This window comes from Momordica charantia, assembly GCF_013281855.1.
Source record: "Momordica charantia cultivar OHB3-1 chromosome 4 unlocalized genomic scaffold, Mcharantia_2.0 BLBB01000004.1, whole genome shotgun sequence".
NCBI lineage: Eukaryota > Viridiplantae > Streptophyta > Magnoliopsida > Cucurbitales > Cucurbitaceae > Momordica > Momordica charantia.
This window is the reverse complement of record NW_028275162.1, coordinates 26736030-26754350: the sequence shown is the minus strand read 5'-3', so window position 1 is coordinate 26754350 and position 18321 is coordinate 26736030. Positions and strand designations below refer to the sequence as shown.

Sequence of the window (18321 nt, the reverse complement as noted above, 5' to 3'; positions counted from 1 at the left end):
TGCCCAAATGGAATGGATCTAGCTAAAGAATTATAGGGAAATGAGTCTTTTAAAACGAGATTAGACCCATAAAAAATGATACACGATACAATGACGTTGCTATGATGATTCGTTCGTAACATCTTACGAAATAACAAATTATGATATATGATTAGGTAGACTTTTGTCACCAAGTTGCCTTAATTGGATACACTTAATATCATATTCATCGATCAATTTCATCACAAGGTCTTCCATCAAAGATCTTCATATTTTATTACTAACTCAATATAGTTCAAGTAGGTAAAAACACTTATCACCATTTTTAAGGTTGATGGTTTGATCTTCCACCTCATAAAAGTAGAAAAATTTTTGGATAATAAAGTAAAAAGAGACGTGGGTATTCGAAGATGCATTATACAAAATAATCTCCTCAATTTTTTTTTTTATAGAATCAATCAAAATCATTTGAAATTGTAATGTATATATACATAAACTCACATTTCATTGATACATGGTCAAAAGTGTTGAAAAGTTTTACAGCCCTATGACATACTCTAACCACAAACATATTGTACAATTTCCTCCCACATGCTTGGCCATAGCCATAGCTTGAAGGTAAATAAAATTAAAGTTGTATGATAAATTTTCTTGGCCTTTTCACACATGATCTGAACTGTATCTCTGTGTCTTATAGGTACCAAGAAGAGGTACTTTCTGGTCTTCATGTGATTCCATGTTAGCAGTGAGATTATGGGTATGGCCTTCTTCATCACCCATCTCCTCTTCTTTTGCTTTTCCCCACATCACAGTATAAAACCCTATGGAAATAATGGATGCTCCAATAAGACTGCAAGGCAACCAAATTTCAAACAGCTTCTTCAAGTTAGTTGATTAAGTGGTAGAATTGATGCAAGAAACTTGAGGTTTTCGAGTTAGAAATCAATCATATAGTTCAAAATGGGACAACCAACTCATGAAAACCATCTCTCCATCTCTCTTCGTGATCATACCTTCCAAGATAGAGAGAATCACCAAGAAACAGAACGCCCATTACAATAGCAACAACAATCGACAACGGCTTAAACATCGCTACGAACACCGGCCCTTTCAAGCGGAGTGCCCATGTATGAACTGTATTATTTATGCATGACCCAAAAACTCCCTGAAAACATAGAATAAAGAATGATAAGGAAAGAGCTTATGTTGAGATTGTTACATGAATGTATTTTGTTGGTTCTTACAGAGCACAAAACAGAGGCCAATGCTGTATTTTGCCTCAAAAGCCAAGCACTTGAATCCTTCTCTAAAATCACACCTACAAGTGCAGCAATGATGGCCACAGTTAAGTTGTAGAAGAAGATCACTGTGGCCTCCTCTGGATATTCCTTCATGATTTTTGTCTGCCAAAATGCTCAAGAGTTTCAAATTTTATATATGCTTTCTCCACTATTGAACAAATGACACATTTAGCCCCAGTAGATTACCTGAACAATGTACCAGAGTGGAACCAAGATATATTCAGCAGTCAAGAGAAGGCTGCCAAGGACCCAATTAGAATCTGAGGGTGAGGAGTTAAGTGAAAGAGATGTTGTGGTTGTGGTTGTTGAAGAGAATATGATGCTTGGACCCTTGTAAAGAGTGACTACAAATGCACCTGATATTGATATTATGGTGCCCATCACTTTTGCTTGACTGCTACTGCTTTTCAATACCACTTTCTCCATCCTTTTATTATGCCCCACCACACAGTACACACATAATTAATCACATTATTAGTGAATAACCAAGGATAACAAACCAACCTCTCACAAGAGTCAAGTAATAATTAATGGAGAAAGGGACTTCACATGCTTTATTATTCTAAATAATAACATCATAAAAGATCACAAAAACATCTCTTCTCATTTTGATTACCATGGGACAAAACAGCTTCATTATGTTGATATGTTGTGATAAATTTAGCTTAACTTTTGAGTCATTTAGATCAATTTATCAAAATTTTAAATTATTATGATATAAAAAGATAAAACTTATGTTCATTTTCTTAGTTGTTAATTTTTAAATGGTGGTAAATAAGGGATACTTACAAGACAAACACCTGAATAAAGGATAAAAGTGTCTTTTCAAACAAAAGTTCAATTCATTTTTATATTTTGCTAATTGAGCACACATAGGGATAGCCTCTCTCTATCTCTCTACAATTTCTGAAGTGAGAATTTTTTTGTGGAAGGCTCATGCCTCACAGTCACGCTTTAACAGGAGACGTGTGTTACACATGCTCTTCACACTTTACAAGCAAAAAAAGACAAAATAAAAAATAAAAATAAATAAAAGGGATTTTTCATAAGAAAAAAATTAAATGTATTGATTTTGAAATTTTGGCAAGAGAGAAAAAATAAATATTTTATAAATAAGCAAGAATCTTATTGCAAGACAATTATTATTGATTATTTGAATCCATGAGGAAGTTTTAATACATTTGTCATAGTGTCAAAGCGAGCATAGCTCAATGATAATTGACATATATCTCTAACGAAAAGGTTGTAAGTTCGAACCTCACCCTACACGTACTCAAAAAAAGAAAAAAAAATACACTTATCATAGTACTCAAATAATAATAGAAGCACACAATTGACAAAATTAAGCTAACTTAAATTTAAATCTCATCCAATAACAATTTCATTTATTATTTTTTTAAAAAAATAAACTAATTTATTTTCATTTCTTTTTTTTTATATCCGTTAGTGTCCTGGTAAAAATTATAAATAAAATTGTTAAATAATTTTGTCATCTCTAAAGGAAGGTCCTTGCAAGATCCCTTTCTTTTTTTGGAAGAAGATGTATATGTCCTTTAATAAAGAGAGTGGAAGAAAAAAGCAACATAACCTTTTTTTATCAATTAAATTTTTTTTTGGGTGGGCTAAAAATGGATGTAAATAATTGCAAAGGAAAAGACAATTTGTTTTGTCTCACATAACAGTGACCCCCAATAAAAGGAAAAAAAAAACTTCATAAATTAAAAGATATACATACAAAGTGTTAAAAAAAATATAAATAAAAACATGTATTAAAAAAAGAGTCTGAGAACATTTATTTATTTATATATTTACATAAAATTATGAATACGGTACATTAAAGTTTTTTTTTAATAGATAAACCGCATAAACTCAACCCTTTGAAGAAGCAAAACATATAACATGGCCCCATTTGTTGCAATTGAAAAGACTGTAATTACTTTAATAATAAGAAATAATAAAATAAACTCTTTTTTTTTTTTAATTCATGAATTGCTAATTTGGTATCTGTTGAAAGTTGAAAAACCCCACTTGACTTTGAAGGTGGGGAAAATAGGAGCCGATATATATTATTGAAGAAATCTTATAATCCACACATTAAGTAAAGTATAATACTATCATCTCTATAATGAAGCGAAATAAATAATTTTTTCTGTTTCAAAATTCCAGTTTTCTCCCTAATTCTTAAGCATTTCGGTTTATCTTTTTGAATGACTCTTGTTTTCTTAATAAATCATTAAAATTCATTATAATAAATTGGTCCATTCGACTAAATACATACATATGATTTATTATTATAGAAAATGGATTGAAACTTGTTATTATAATAACTACTATTGAAAGTTTAAATCGACACTCCACTCGACTTAATTAAAATTTTATAAAGATTAAAAGATAAAATTGAAAAAGCATACGAACAACAGACAAAATATACATATATATTTAGCTTTTCATTTAAGAAAAAGAATTGAGGTGACGGAAAATTACAGAAATGACACGAAAATATTATCAATGAGCCATTGTAATAAAAGGGTGTTTTGGTAATAAGAGAAGGAGTGGGGGAGAAGAGAACCTGAAAATGATGGCGAGGATGAAAGTGAAAGCAGGAACAAGGTTGCTGATGGCGGAAGCAAGAGTCGGAGAACTGTAATTGATACCCGTGTATCCCATTATCTGTGAAGAAGACCTGCCAAAATCACAACAACGGCTTCAATTCATTCGATCGATTTTCAAATTTGAACAGAACAAAACGAAAACGAATTTAAATTTAGCGAATCCGAATTAGGTTACAGAAATTGCAGCGACATATATACCCGATGATTCCGAGAAGAGCGATTTTGGAGAGTATGGAGAAATTGAGCGGTGGAAGTCGTGTTGATCTGGAAAAATCTCTGGAAGTTCAGATAACAATCGAAACAGAGAGAGAGAGAGAGAGAGAGAGAGAGAGACCTGCGAGAGATGAAGGGAGAAGGGAGGAGGAGGAGGGCGGCGACGGAGTAAGAATAGACGATGAAGACGTGGCGGCTCATGCCGGCGGCGGTGGCGGCTTTGAAAAGAGTGTTTAAACCGACGTTGATGCACTCCATCGTTACCATCGCCGGAAATGGCAGAACGCCGTCCACCAAATATCTTCCCGCCATCTCTCTCGCTAATTGATTAGGGCCACAGAGGAAGAAATTTTATACAGAGGATTAGGAATTGCTTTCCTCTGTTTTTTGTTCACTCTGTCGTTGAAGAACAGAGTCGCCAAATCGGGCATATATAAGTCAATTTCAGAAATAATCTTACATCAAATAAATAAAATTAAGAAAGATTTTGGTATCTCTTTTTGTAAGCAATTTAATCTGAAAAAAGAAAATATACTATGTTGGCTTGCCACAAAATTCAAATATGTCTTTAGAAAAAGTTAAAAAGCTAAATTGAGCTCAAAATTAACATATTCGTTGACTTCTTCCCAATCGCGCTTAGAAAAAGTTAAAACAATATTAGAGGCTGATTTGTGTCGAGCTACTGAAGATCGACTCTCGATGCATAGGAACGAGCTGCATAAGTAAAAATATGCACACAAAACAAACAAATCCAAGTTAGTTCGAGTTCAAATTGAGTAGGTCATTTTCAAACAAAATAACGTATCTAAATCGTATGAATAGTGTCCCACTTTGAGAGGAAGTTGGGACTGTCATATTTGAGGTTGATCTCCCTTTAACTCGGTCATGTTTACTTGCGAAGAATTAGTCGGATTTATGGACTTCTTCAGATGGATCCTCAGGTAAAACTTGATCTCTTTCAAATACGCACCGATACTATTGATCCACATGTCATATTAATTTTTACCATCCAACAAACAATAAGAGCTTCATTTGCTTCATTTACATCCTTCAACTTTATGAATGAGTTGAGATCGTCTAACATAAATGAATTTAGAAATAATAGCTTATCTATTAGTACTTAAATTTGACAGTTTTTAGATTTTAAAAAAATTATATCCATTTTTACATTTCTCTCCTCTATTTATGAAAAATTGTAAAAGTTAGTGGTGGTTAAGCAAAACATGAATGGGAAGCACCGAACTAGTATGTCTTAGTTTTTTTTTTTTTTTTTTTTTAATAATTACACTGTGGAATATTTTACGAATATGAATGATGAAAGTTTCTCATTAAAAAAGCAATATCTTCGACAGTTATTGTTTTAATTAGGAAAGAAGGAATGTTATTTGCTACTCTTAAAATTACGATATACTATAAAAATATACATACTCTCTCTTCTTTTCACAATTTAATATATTACCAAGTAATTTATTATTATTATTATTATTTTTTTGAAACACCAAGTAATTTATTATTTTATGTCATAGATGTCACACCATTATTAAATATTACCGATGTGATAAATAATATTATATTGTAGTACTGAAAATTTCCTCTTTTTCTTTCCATCTACATTCTTCCTTTTATTTAAATATTATCGATAAAAGCAAAATAAAGTGAGATAAAAGGTGTTTACCAAAATCCAACTACAACTAGGGACGGTTTGTTGGGAGCATATTAGGACAGCATATAAACTGTCCCTTTTTTTTAATTCTTTTAATCTTTTGCTTTTGCTGCAAATGGATTCAAAAGAGAGAAGAAGAAGGATGGCCATGAAATGGCAACATGAACTTATAAACTCCCAATTTATTTTTAACACATCTCACTTTCAAAAATGTGAATATATATTTACTTTCAATTTTTTAAAAATTCAAACAAATTTATGAACTATCAATTTTGTAGCTTTTTTTTTTTTTTTTGGAGTTTTAAGTGGCATGTTGGCTCAACTAAATGTTAAATTGATGGAATATATTAAGAAAAAAGAGAATATATAATTGATATATAACACTTTGTGGTGTATGAAGAATTGAAGAATGATTTATGAGATCAATAATAGCATAGTAATATGATGCCGGAGAATCCTAGAACACAAATTTATGACTATATTTTAAAAAATTTAGTGAGTGCACCATCGTAATAAAGGTATAAAAAATGATCCGTACATTGACTAAAACTAAAATTTTAAAAGTACATGAACACATTTTGAAAATACATGTATCACACTAAACATCTTGAGGAGAGACCAATATAGTATTTAAATCTATAAATTTTTCTATATTTGTGGTTTTTGCGTGGTTTTTGGTCTTTCGTATAAATCTCTACCCATTTGCTTTTGCTTTCCATACCAAATAGCTAATTATGAAGCTTTACAAAAAGAAAGGCTGACAAAGAAAGAAGATACTATTACTATTTTCAAAGGACTAATCCGTAATGTAATTTCACAAGGAAGGGGATTTTTTTTTTTAATTTTTTAATTTTCCTTGATTCAATTCTATTAAAACAAAATATAATTCACATCAACTAAGAATCATAAGGAATATCCACACTATATAGGTAAAAATGACATGATCTTGTAGGGATTAAAAACTATACGCACTTAGATTCAAAGTGGACAATTCGTATGATATAATAATAAAAATTTGAAGAAGATCGTTGTTGTCCTATATATATATATATAAAAGAAGTAAGATCAAGATAAAAACTTGTTACTGAAGTGAAGATTCCTGCATGTCTTCTTCTCGATGAGTCTTGGTGTTGCCTACATTTTGTTGAGATTAATATGAATACTTAGCACCTACCGAAGGTGGTTATGATAAGTAATGTGTTAATGTCACAATTAGGGACTATTAAGAGAAAATTTCTATTATATTAAAGTAAAAAAAAAATCATGAAATGTTAGTTTCATTCGATCGAAATCTACCTTTATATGGCCAATATACTCATAGTTTAAAGCTGAATCCATTATTTTATTCTTTTATGTTTATTCTCTAAAGTAAAAGTAAATATTTGAAAGTTGGGTAAAGAGCTCTCATTCCTTTTGACCAAGACTCAACCTCAAGACAGTAGCTTTTTACCAACAATTAACTATTATTTATTTGGTATCTCATGTTGCATAAATTTTACTTTATAACGCAAAACTATATAGTTGGCAATTCAACCTTTTTCAGGGGAGAAGTAAAAGTAAAAGAATCTCTCACCTTGATACTTGGGAAAAACAAAATTAATTCTGAAAATGAAAATGAAAATTTGCCTAAACTTTATCCAAGCGATTCCAAAAATTAAAAAAAAAAAAACACTATCCCAAACTTAAACGAAACCTAGGCATCTACATCCATGTCTTTAGATTCCCACTCCAAGAAATTGATTGCTTGATTTTGACTCGAGTGCAAATAATTGGTTCAATTCTGGGTTTGGCCAACCAATCAAAGCTTGCATTTGAAACTTAAAGTTGCCTTCGTTTAAATATTAATGGCTTCCTAATTCGTATACGGAGTTCATAAAATAAAATTATACATCAATTAAATACAAATATAAGAGAATAGGTACTATTTTTTAGTTTTCATCTTTTTTCCCTCTCTTTTCTCTAAGCTTGTTGAAGAGTGGAAGAGTGGTGCAAAAGCGAGGTGGAGGATGATTCAGTTTCAGACTCAGAAGGCAAGGAGTTGTGTTCTTTCATCTGTCCCCACAAAACTGTATAAAACCCACACCCAATCACAACCGACCCCATCACACTGCAAAAGAAAACACCCAAAATCAAGATTTTCATATACACATGTTGTTTAAGCCAGAAACTCTATACACGTTTCAGTCTCATGTTCATAAATAATTCAAAAAAAATTAGATAAAAAGGTAAAAGAGAAAAAATCACTTGTCCTCTCTAAATTTTGAAGCATAAGTATGTTTCTATTTGATCTCTAAAGTTTCAAAATTAACATCCTCCATCTATGAAGTTTGGAATAAGTGTCTATTTGATCGTTGAAGTTCAATGGACATTTTTGGTTATTGGAATTTAAGAAATGGTTCTAAATAGTCTCTCATGCGTAGTTTAACCGTTAGTTGACTAATCTTGAAATGATAATGTGGCTATTAAATTACTAGAAATATATTAATTTAATATTAAATTGACCACTGATATGAGTATTATATCATCCGATATACTATTAATATAAGTGAATATTTTTGTTATATTTGAAAATTTTAAAAATCAATGGCATATTTTGAAATACATAAAAGATTTTCGCTACCCACTACAATTTTCCTATATTATATTTTAAGGCTAGTCAACTAATGTCTAAGTAGCTATAAATTACTATCTAAAACCATCTTTTAAACTTCAAGGATAAAAAATATATATTTTAGATCAAATAAATACTTACTCTAAACTTTTTAAATAAGAAGGGTTCATTTTAAAACTTTCAATTACTTGAAAGTTCAAAAATCAAATGGGTTCTTTACTCGAAATAAAATGAATGAACCAAAATGATTGTTCTTATGAGTATAGAAATTTAAAAAAAAAAAGAAAAAAAAATCTCTAAAGTACCTAAATTAAAATAGATAAAAATAAAAAATACAAGTACGGAAACAATATTTTCAGTGTAACAATTTAAAAACTAAAAAACAGGTGGGTGGCGTCGTTTACCTGCCGAGAAAAAGCGTGTCGTGGAGGAAGGTGAAGGCCGAGGCGAGAGCGAGGACCATGCCGAGGGGCTTGAACATCACCACGTACAGTGGGCCCTTCTTCTGCAAGCACCACGTGTGAACGCTCACACGAACCACACTTCCGAAAATGCCCTGCTCAGTGCTCACCCTCGACTCATTTAATTTAATATACATTACAATTAATTTTAATTTAGGGGATCCAAAAAAGGTTTCTTACGGAGAATACGATGGCGAGCATCTGGATGTCGGGTCGGACTTGCCAACGGATCGGGTCGGTTTCGATGACAACTGCAAAAGCTGCAGTTTGGAGTGTGACGAAGAAGTTGAAGAAGAACACGTTTGTCATCTTTTTTCCTGGGTACTCCTTCACAATCCACGTCTGCACTGCACAACAATTCACAAAACCCCCCAACGTTTTATATGAAAATTAAAATTTCAAATTAAATATTTCAACTTTGATTATACATTTTATAAATAAGAATGATAAAATAATCTTTTTGTCTTATTCTTTAGAAAAAAAAACTAGAAACATAAATTAAAAAAAAACCAGAGAAACTTACAATTTTAGAAAAACAGTTATCAAATGCTTTTAATTTTAAAAAATTTTAAATGAGAAATTAAAAAAAAAAAAGAGAATGTTACTAAGGACTCTAACATTTATTAATCTTTTACGGGGGTGTGTGTGTGTTTTTTTTTCTTTTTTTATTTCAAACCTAAACACCTCATTTAGACTATAAATTTGGTTCCTATATTTTGAATATTTTATCCAATTTGGATTGTGGTATTATTTTTATTTAGTAGCAGAATTACAAATTCAAAGTTACGTAGTATAATTAAAAAAAAATTTAATCTAAAAGAATAAATAAAAATTAAATTGCCACACATTGATCCTTTATATTAATAAAGCTAACAAAAAAGTAAACTTCAATATTAAAACATGGAATTAAAAGAAATTTTAGGTATAATTGATTTTTCAAAATCAACATCTAAGTGATACTTTAATTTAAAGTGATTTTAAAATTTTTTAAAATCAAAATTTTAATTTGTCGAACATCATCTATGAAAAAGAAAATGATTTTAATGATGGCAAAAATGATTTTGGTCCTTCTTAAATACACCTTACTCTATTATTAAAAGTATCATCAACCAAACTCAAACTTCAAGCTCAAAAAGGTTTTTTTTCTTCCCCTCTTAAATTTATAATTTAACCTATCTATTAATTTTGTTAAGTCAAGCTTATGCTATATATATATATAATAATAAAAGTAGTAATTGAAACAAAAAAGAAGGTAAAATTCATATATATAATAATAGTAGTAGTAGTAATAATGGATGCTATGTTCCATTCACAAACAGTTCATCTTATTTATAAACAATCCTTTAGTTGACCAAAAAAAAAAAACAGATTTTTGATTTCCAAAGGCTATGATTTTAAAATTAAAAACTTTTTCCAGCAAACAAATGATTTGAAAAGAACAAACTTGAATAAACAAACAAAAACTTTCAAATATAAAATAGCTATGAAATCAGGTTGAGAAGATTCTCAAACATTTAAAAACAGAAAAAGAAAAATAATCAAGAATTTTGACAGCTTCAAAACAATTTAGACGAAATTAAATTTGTAGGATATTTAGGATAGCATAGAACATAATTTGGTTAAGAGAAGTAGTGTAATTAATTACCTGAGCAATGTGCCAAGTAGCTGATAGAAGGCAAACAATCAGAAACAGAAATCCCCCAAACACCCAATTTGATTGTTGTTTCTGCTTCACAAACTCTGAAGAAGAAGAAGAAGAAGAAGAAGAAGAAGCAGCCATGATCAACACTGGCCCTTTGTACAGAGTAACAATGGAAGCTCCTGCCACTACTAAAATGGTTCCCACACATTTGGCTTTGCTGCTATTCATCTTCAAATCAAACCTCTCCATTCTAAAACAAAATCAAACCCACTCTTATCATCAATTTCAATTCCATTGCAACAGCCTATTCTATGCTATAAAATTATTACCTGAAAACAACAGCAAGCAGGAATGTCAAAATGGGGATCAGATTTCCCATTGCAGATTGAAGAGCTGGAGAGCTGTACTTTATCCCGGTATACGACAACATCTGACCCACGCTCCTATCGATACACCATCAAAAACCATCAGTTTTATCGTACCCCGTCCGCTTAAACTTTTAAATTCATTAATTTTTTACCCGACAAAGCCGAGGAGAAAGAAGCCAAGGATCAAGGAGAGAGAGAGAGGGTTCCCTCTGTCTCTGCAAGAGAGGAAGGGAAAGGGAAGAAGAAGAAGGGAAGCGAGGGCATTGGAATAGACAATAAGAACCAAGTTGCTCAGCCCTTTGGCCATGGCTGCTTTGCTCAGCGTCGATGCCACCACATCAGTGCTCTCCACCATTATCATGGCTCCAAAAGCTATGCCTGCACTGATCTCCATAACCTCTGCAACAATATTAATTCTTCTTCTTCTTCTTCTTTATTTAAGGAGCAATGTATTTGGGAAAACAACTTGCAGTATAATATTGGAGGTTCTTTTCTGGTGCCATATATAAGTAGTTTTTTAAAGAAACAACCAACAAAAAATCATATGGAACTCATCACTATTTTGTGCTTTAAGGCATTAGGTAGTGACGTTTATGTTGTACTAGGGAATATTCCAATGAGTTGAACATTAATACTGTTGTGCAAAATTTGTAATTAAATTGGAGGTTACTTAATGATGTAAATTTGTGTCGAAGTTTCACTAATTATGTATTCACTAAATTCATTCAAAGATCTATACCCAATTATGCTCAAGTTTGCAATATTTCATCAGATTTTAAACCTTATAACCCATAGCAACAAGCAAGTCATGAAATTAAATTTACACATTATGGGCCAACTCAGTCACAACTTGTGTATTAAAGATTTGTGATTAAATTGAAGGTTAAATACAAGCCAAGGGTCAATTTGGATTACTAAGAAAGAGTAGAACACATCACATTGTTATTATATTTGGCAATAATTGAAATTTAATTTACACATTAGAAGCCACCTGAAAAATTTGTGATTAAATTGGAGGTTACTTAATGATGTAAATACAAGCCAAGGGTCAATTTGGGTACTAAAAAAGAGTAGAACACATCACATTGTTATAACATTTGGTAATAATTGAAATTTGGGATTTTGTCTTCATTATATTGATGTTGTTTGAAATTAGATGTCACATCTACATCCACTGCCTAGCTAGCTCCTATGATCACAAACCATATGGGTGAGCATAAAAGATGTGCTTTTACTAAAATAAATAATGTCTTCCAAAAGTTACAAGTGGGAGGACATGTATTAGGTGGGAGCTTTTGTCAACAGATGACATGCTCATTACATGCAAAGAAGATTTAAAAAATATAAATATACTCGAGGATAATTTAATAATAAAATATCTGTATCACATATATCCTTCTTAAGTTCGAGGGTTCAAAATCTTCTCCGATGAACCAGAGGATTTAAAAAATCGTCAATTCTTTGAATGTCAAAGTGTTCGCATACTTTCCTGAGTTCGTATGTAAAGTATATTTTTCTCTTTCCATTACCCATTCAAAGCAATTACGTGAGGGGTTGTCCCTAACGAAATATATCATTTCTTGTTACGAAACTCGTAAAGGAGTTGTGGATACTGCTATACGAACATCGGATGTTATCTTCCACGCAGACTTGTTGAAGTAGTTCAAATTGCTTATCAATTAAAAAGAAAGGTTTTTACAAAATCCTATGAGCATTGACACCTTGCAACTTCAATGACAATAAATATTGACTCATAAAAAGCAATAGATACTCAAAGAGATAGACAAAATAACATTTCATGATCATGCGTGGAAAGGTCATAACTTTAAATAGTCGAAATGTCTCAAAAAGGATTTGGTTAGCAGTTGCTAAAATATAATATACTTGCAAACAATTCTAGAAAAAGAAAAATTTTTTGATTTCGAAATTCACAAGATCTTACCATTGTCATTAGAGTTTGGCCTAAAAATCAACTTTAATAGGTTCACGACTCATCAAGCACAATAGATTTTGAATATAAATTAGTGACTCAAAAGTTTGGTTTGCTCGTGTTAATCATTTGGTCTAGGTCAATTATATGGAGAGAAAATTTATATATATGTATATTTATAAAAGTAATTATAAATACAATATTTTAAACTCAACTGATGAAAGCATATATCATCCATTAAAAAGTTGATGTTCGAATGTCATCTTCACAGTTAAATTAGTAAGAAAATTACCTAAGTATTAAAACGTAAAATTTTTAAAAGCTTGTTGATATTCATTAATCTTAGTAGTGATAAGTCAAAACGGGCATAACTCAGTACTAATTGGCATATATCTCCAATCAAAAGGTTGTTAGTTCGATCTCCACTGTCATATGTTGTACTAAAAAAATCTTAATAGTGATAAATTAATATGTTATAATTTTATCCAATAGCTATTGAATAAGTAAATCGATAATTAATCTAGACATTGATTAACCACAATTCCAATTAATTTATATATGTTAAACATTCTAATCACTTATACACCTCATTTTTGTTATATCAATAATTCTTTTTAAAATTTTATTTTATAATAATTTATTAAAATTATGTTAGATTTGTTGGCATCCCAATTCGGTTTTAAACAACTCGTCCATGGGCCATAAATGGGCCTAGCTTTTACTGGTTGTTGGCCCAAGCTCATATAGTAGCTTACGTCATCTGACATAGACCTGGGACTTGGGAGGAACCTAAGTCAAATTGAAAAAATAATTAAATAAGATTCGAGTTTTAAAAGAATTGAAAATTACTTGACATGGTAATAAGCTGAAAATTATGTCCATTCCACAGAATAATATTCTTACTGGTTATTATTTAGTTATTAGTAATTCTTTTTAAATTAGGAGAGAAAGGTAAAAAATAATATATTTTTTTTATTTTATTTAAAAATAAAGAGCGACTCAATTTTAAGGAGTAGTCGCTAAGAAATAGGTGCCGATCAATAAACACTTAAATATTGTTCCACTCTACCACAATATCAAAATACATAGTCATGCTACGAGTTTTTTCCTCCTTTTGAAGTAAAAATATTACAATAAATATTCGATATATTTTGATAAAATTCAGAAGAACAAAAAAAAAAAACCCCCAAAAGATTAAACTCCAAGCTGAAGAGAAACAACAATTCTCTATTTAATTTATAAAAGAAAAAGGCCCAATTAAACAGGAACTTTTAGAAGCTTAGAGTTAGACCATTGTGATGTCCAAATGATAAAACAAAGAGGAGATTGAAGTAAAAAATAAAAAGGAAACCTCAATATCTCAACATTTGTCAATGAGATATTTGAGAATCTACTTAGTATATAACAAAGTAACAATTCCCATTGTTTTGGGGACCTCTCTCTTTGTCTCATATGCTTCATTTTTTCTCAGCTCAATCCTTTTGCAAACGCATCAGATTTGAGTCACTTTGATTGGCTCCTTCATCAGCAGGCTTGAATATTTCAAAGACTCTGCAAAAGCCAAGACAAATAAGCTTTATACCAAAGCCCTTTTGTTTTTATTGCCTAAAATATTGCAATTTATAACATCTCAAAAAGTGGTCCACCTTCCAAGTAATGTTGCGAAGATACTACTTATATCGATAATGTGCATCTTCCTTTTACAGCGTCTCATTCACTGAGAAGTCTTTAGCTAAGAATGCTCGATGTTGGATGACTCTCATTCACTGAGAAGTCTTTAGCTAAGAATGCTCGATGTTGGATGACTCTCTAGGGACACTTTTTCGCTTTCGATAGAACGACTTAAGACACAATGATCTAATGCATTCAGGTAGAGGAAACATAAAAAATGTCAAGCCATTAAGTACTCAATCCACATTCAGTTCAGTGCTAATAGAGAGATCGTACCGATACGCTCGAGATCGAGATTCCCAACCGTCACTATGCTTAATTTTTTCTTTTTTTTCTTTCATGTGTGTTCTTGTGATTTCCTTAATCAGAATATGGGATAAATGTCGACCCTTGATCAAGATCTGCAAATTAGGAGACTTGTTCAAACAGTCAACTAGATGAATGGGTTTCGACTTGACATTATATCATGAGCATTCTTCTGAGTTTCCATTTGCTGATATATATAACGATACAACAACTAATTACTTCTTTAGGCTGCCGGCTTGCATATTCTCAAATGCTATCTATGAGAAAAAATGGCCTTTTCTTTAGCTTTATATTGCAAATCATGGCCAAAAGATTCCAGCTTTGCTTTCATATAATAACAAATATCAGCCAATTGGAACTTGGAAAACTCCAACAATGGCTTTAAAATGCACTACCCTTCTGTTTTTATCCTCTCTGCTTATTGGCCATTCTTTGAAGTTTGAAACTCCACTTCTCCTGTTAACTTCTCCATGTTGATTTTCCCCCAAACAAATTGAAAAATGAATCATTTTTCCATCTGTGTGCTTCTTGTTTGTTCATTTCTATTCCTCTTTTCAAATTCTGATGCTGTGGATGATTCTGTGAAGAACTCACTGATTCAGTTTCTTGCAAAGCTCAGCTCCCAAAATGGCCAACAGAACCAGAATCTGGGATGGGACATTTCCTCTGATCCCTGTAAGGACAGTTGGGATGGCTTGGTTTGCGATGGACGAAATGTTTCTGTCAAAAAACTGTTTCTTGATGGGCTGAATCTTTCAGGAACTCTCCAAACCAGCTTCCTCTGCAGCTCAGAGCCTCTAATGGCTTCCCTCTCTGTTCTCAGCATCAACGACAACAACATTTCTGGAGAAATCCCATCTGATATTGAGAATTGCAAGCAACTGACTCGCTTTCATGTTAGAGGAAACAAATTCCATGGCAATCTCCCAAGTTCTTTCTCCAAGTTAGTGAACCTCAAAAGACTCGAACTTTCAAACAACAACTTGTCCGGGGAATTGCCAGAGTTGTCAAGAATTTCAGGCCTCACCATGTTCCTAGCTGAAAACAACAACTTCTCTGGAGAAATACCCTTGTTTGAATTCTCCAATTTTGAGAGATTCAACGTCTCTTTCAACAACTTCTCCGGCCCGATCCCGGCCGCCGCCGGTAGCTACTTTGCATCAAACAGCTTCTTGGGAAATCCTCTGCTTTGTGGAGATCCATTGCCAACAAAATGTCACTCCCTCAAACTTGAAGAATTTAAACCAGAAGTTGAAGAACCAAAGCACAACAACAAAGACAGCATTTTGATGTACTCAGGGTACGCAATAATAGCTGTCGTCTTCACAGTTATAGCCATTTTCATTTTCTGCAAAAGGAAGAAAAAGGCAAGCAAGGGGGATTCAAGTAACAGAGTCGTAGCAGTAGATGATGATGAAATTAGCAACAAATTCAGTGCTAATTCTTTGTCAAGTGAATACAAAACTAGTAAGCCAGAGTTTTCAATGCTTTCATCTGAGAGTGGAGGGATGTCATCATCACTGATAGTGCTTACAAATTCAGTGGTGAATGGGCTGAAGTTTGAGGATTTGCTGAAGGCTCCTGCTGAGTTGATTGGGAGGGGGAATCATGGGAGTCTTTATAAGGTTATGCTTGATTATGGGATGGTTTTTGCTGTGAAAAGGATTAAGGATTGGGGGATTTCTACTGATGAGTTTATGGAGAGAATGTGGAAGATTGATCGAGTGAAGCATCTTAATGTTCTGCCACCACTTGCCTTCTATAGTTCTGATCATGAGAAGCTTTTGGTGTATGAATTTCAGCCCAATGGAAGCCTATTCAACCTTATACATGGTAAGATTTGTACCTTTTTTACTTTCTTAGTCATATGGTATTATTCATCTTATTATATTTTACATAATTATAGCTTCATACAATTGGAGGATGTAAATATAATCCCTACATTGATTAGAAAGAGAAAAATATTCATAGTATATAAGTAAAGAACCATACTTCCGTTTACACTTTTTGGTTGAAACTAAAACTAAAGTTACGCGAAGTCCAAAGTGAACAACATTTATACAATAAAAATATGGAGAGTTCCATTGTCTTAATATATCTCCATGGAAACATCGAGGAAGGAAATGTAAATTTTCCCCCTTCTACAAAATCGATGAAATTCAAACCTAAATTCGATACTTTAAACTAATTAACTAATTTGTTTTTGTCAGATTTTACTATAAAACATAATGTCCAGATCATTGCTTGATGCTCTCTTAAATCAACGCTGGACTCAAAAGCTTAAGCTCTTGAGGCCTCTTCTTTTTCGTTTTGAACCATTGTCCATGAATTTGAAATCCCAAAAGCAAAAAAAGGAAGTTTACACAGAAAGTGCATCATTTTTGTCATCTGAAATTTCAGGATCAAGCCATGAGGAGAGAGCATTCCCCTGGATGAGCAGACTAGAGATAGCAGCCAGCATAGCCAAGGCATTATCACACATGCACAAGTCCCTACAACAAGATGGAATCCCTCATGGGAACTTGAAATCTTCCAACATATTGATGAACTGGAACATGGAGCCCTGCATCAGCGAGTATGGCCTAATGGAGGCCATGGCCTTCCATAGCCATGGCAGCAGCACCTCCTTCAGATCAGACGTATATGGCTATGGCCTCATCCTCCTGGAGCTCCTCACAGGAAAGCTTGCAAGGGATGAGAAAGGGGTTTGTTTGGCAGAGTGGGTAAAAACTGTGCTCAGAGAAGAATGGACAGCAGAAGTTTTGGACAGTGCTTTAATGGTGGAAGCAGCAAGTGAAGAGAGGATGGTGAATTTGTTGGTGGTTGCTGTGAAATGTGTGGACAGTTCTCCCAATGCCAGGCCGAGTATGGACCAAGTTGCTGCCATTGTTGATGCAATCAAGGAGGAAGAAGAGGAAAGCTCCATCATTTCTGAATTCTGAGCTTTGAAATTAATGGGAAGAAATTTTATGGGAGACGTTGCAGAGAGACTGAGAGTACTCAATTCAACATTTACAAGTTGACCTTTAAACTTTCACATTGGTATCTACTAAACTCATTTACTTGGAAAAGTTTACTAATAACTTTTAAAGTTGTCAAAAACGAACATAGCTCACTAGTAATTGACATAGTTGTGGCAAGTTTACGTTTATATAATGTTTTTAAGTTGATTAACGACATGAACCTGTTATACGTGAAATTGAAAATTTAGAGACTTATTAAAATTATTTCAAAGTACAGAGAACTAAATAGATGCTCTAAAAATTAAGATATCTATTGGAATTTTTTTTTCAAATATTTCATTTCAATTCATTCATCTTCCTAAATAAATAAATAATATATATTCAATTCATTCATCAAACCATTTGTTCATTTGCACTTTTGAAAACAATAAATTAAATTCTATCTTTTTAGAAAAAACTAAATTCATTTATATGTACATGCATCATATATAACATATATAAATGGGATTACAAGGGGAACAATTTTCTCTAAGATGTGGTTTGGAGATCGAAGATATATGTCAATTACTCTATGCTCGTTTTGGCTATAATTTTCTCTCCT

At 32.2% G+C, this 18321-nt stretch overlaps 3 protein-coding genes across 3 annotated transcripts; 1 reads left to right on the top strand and 2 right to left on the bottom strand.

Moving 5' to 3' along the window:
- Positions 1-465: 465 nt before the first annotated feature.
- On the bottom strand, positions 466-4548 carry LOC111006027 (WAT1-related protein At3g28050). Its single transcript, XM_022277763.2, has 7 exons — positions 4227-4548; positions 4091-4156; positions 3850-3963; positions 1467-1707; positions 1224-1382; positions 993-1144; positions 466-829 (listed from the first exon to the last, which is right to left on the bottom strand). The coding sequence occupies exons 1-7, from the start codon at positions 4415-4417 to the stop codon at positions 640-642; spliced, it is 1113 nt and encodes a 370-aa protein (XP_022133455.1). The 5' UTR covers positions 4418-4548; the 3' UTR covers positions 466-639.
- Positions 4549-7578: 3030 nt separating this feature from the next.
- On the bottom strand, positions 7579-11378 carry LOC111006167 (WAT1-related protein At3g28050). Its single transcript, XM_022277937.2, has 6 exons — positions 11003-11378; positions 10812-10925; positions 10486-10732; positions 9021-9182; positions 8784-8935; positions 7579-7875 (listed from the first exon to the last, which is right to left on the bottom strand). The coding sequence occupies exons 1-6, from the start codon at positions 11242-11244 to the stop codon at positions 7728-7730; spliced, it is 1065 nt and encodes a 354-aa protein (XP_022133629.1). The 5' UTR covers positions 11245-11378; the 3' UTR covers positions 7579-7727.
- A 3736-nt stretch (positions 11379-15114) lies between these two features.
- On the top strand, positions 15115-17934 carry LOC111006139 (putative inactive receptor kinase At2g26730). Its single transcript, XM_022277908.2, has 2 exons — positions 15115-16590; positions 17158-17934. Exons 1-2 carry the CDS (start codon positions 15258-15260, stop codon positions 17697-17699), a joined length of 1875 nt encoding a protein of 624 aa, XP_022133600.1. The 5' UTR covers positions 15115-15257; the 3' UTR covers positions 17700-17934.
- Positions 17935-18321: the final 387 nt, after the last annotated feature.

Bases quoted from the DNA above. Each gene is read 5' to 3' on its own strand.
- LOC111006027 (XM_022277763.2), bottom strand. From the start codon at position 4,417: ATGGCGGGAAGATATTTGGTGGACGGCGTTCTGCCATTTCCGGCGATG. The intron at 3,964-4,090 runs GTATATATGTCG...TGATTTTGGCAG, and splicing joins GCTCTTCTCGGAATCATCGG to GTCTTCTTCACAGATAATGG. The intron at 1,708-3,849 runs GTTCTCTTCTCC...GCATAATAAAAG, and splicing joins ATCCTCGCCATCATTTTCAG to GATGGAGAAAGTGGTATTGA.
- LOC111006167 (XM_022277937.2), bottom strand. From the start codon at position 11,244: ATGGAGATCAGTGCAGGCATAGCTTTTGGAGCCATGATAATGGTGGAG. The intron at 10,926-11,002 runs GTAAAAAATTAA...GTGTATCGATAG, and splicing joins TTTCTCCTCGGCTTTGTCGG to GAGCGTGGGTCAGATGTTGT. The intron at 9,183-10,485 runs GTAATTAATTAC...TGTGCAGTGCAG, and splicing joins CTACTTGGCACATTGCTCAG to ACGTGGATTGTGAAGGAGTA.
- LOC111006139 (XM_022277908.2), top strand. From the start codon at position 15,258: ATGAATCATTTTTCCATCTGTGTGCTTCTTGTTTGTTCATTTCTATTC. The intron at 16,591-17,157 runs GTAAGATTTGTA...CTGAAATTTCAG, and splicing joins CCTATTCAACCTTATACATG to GATCAAGCCATGAGGAGAGA.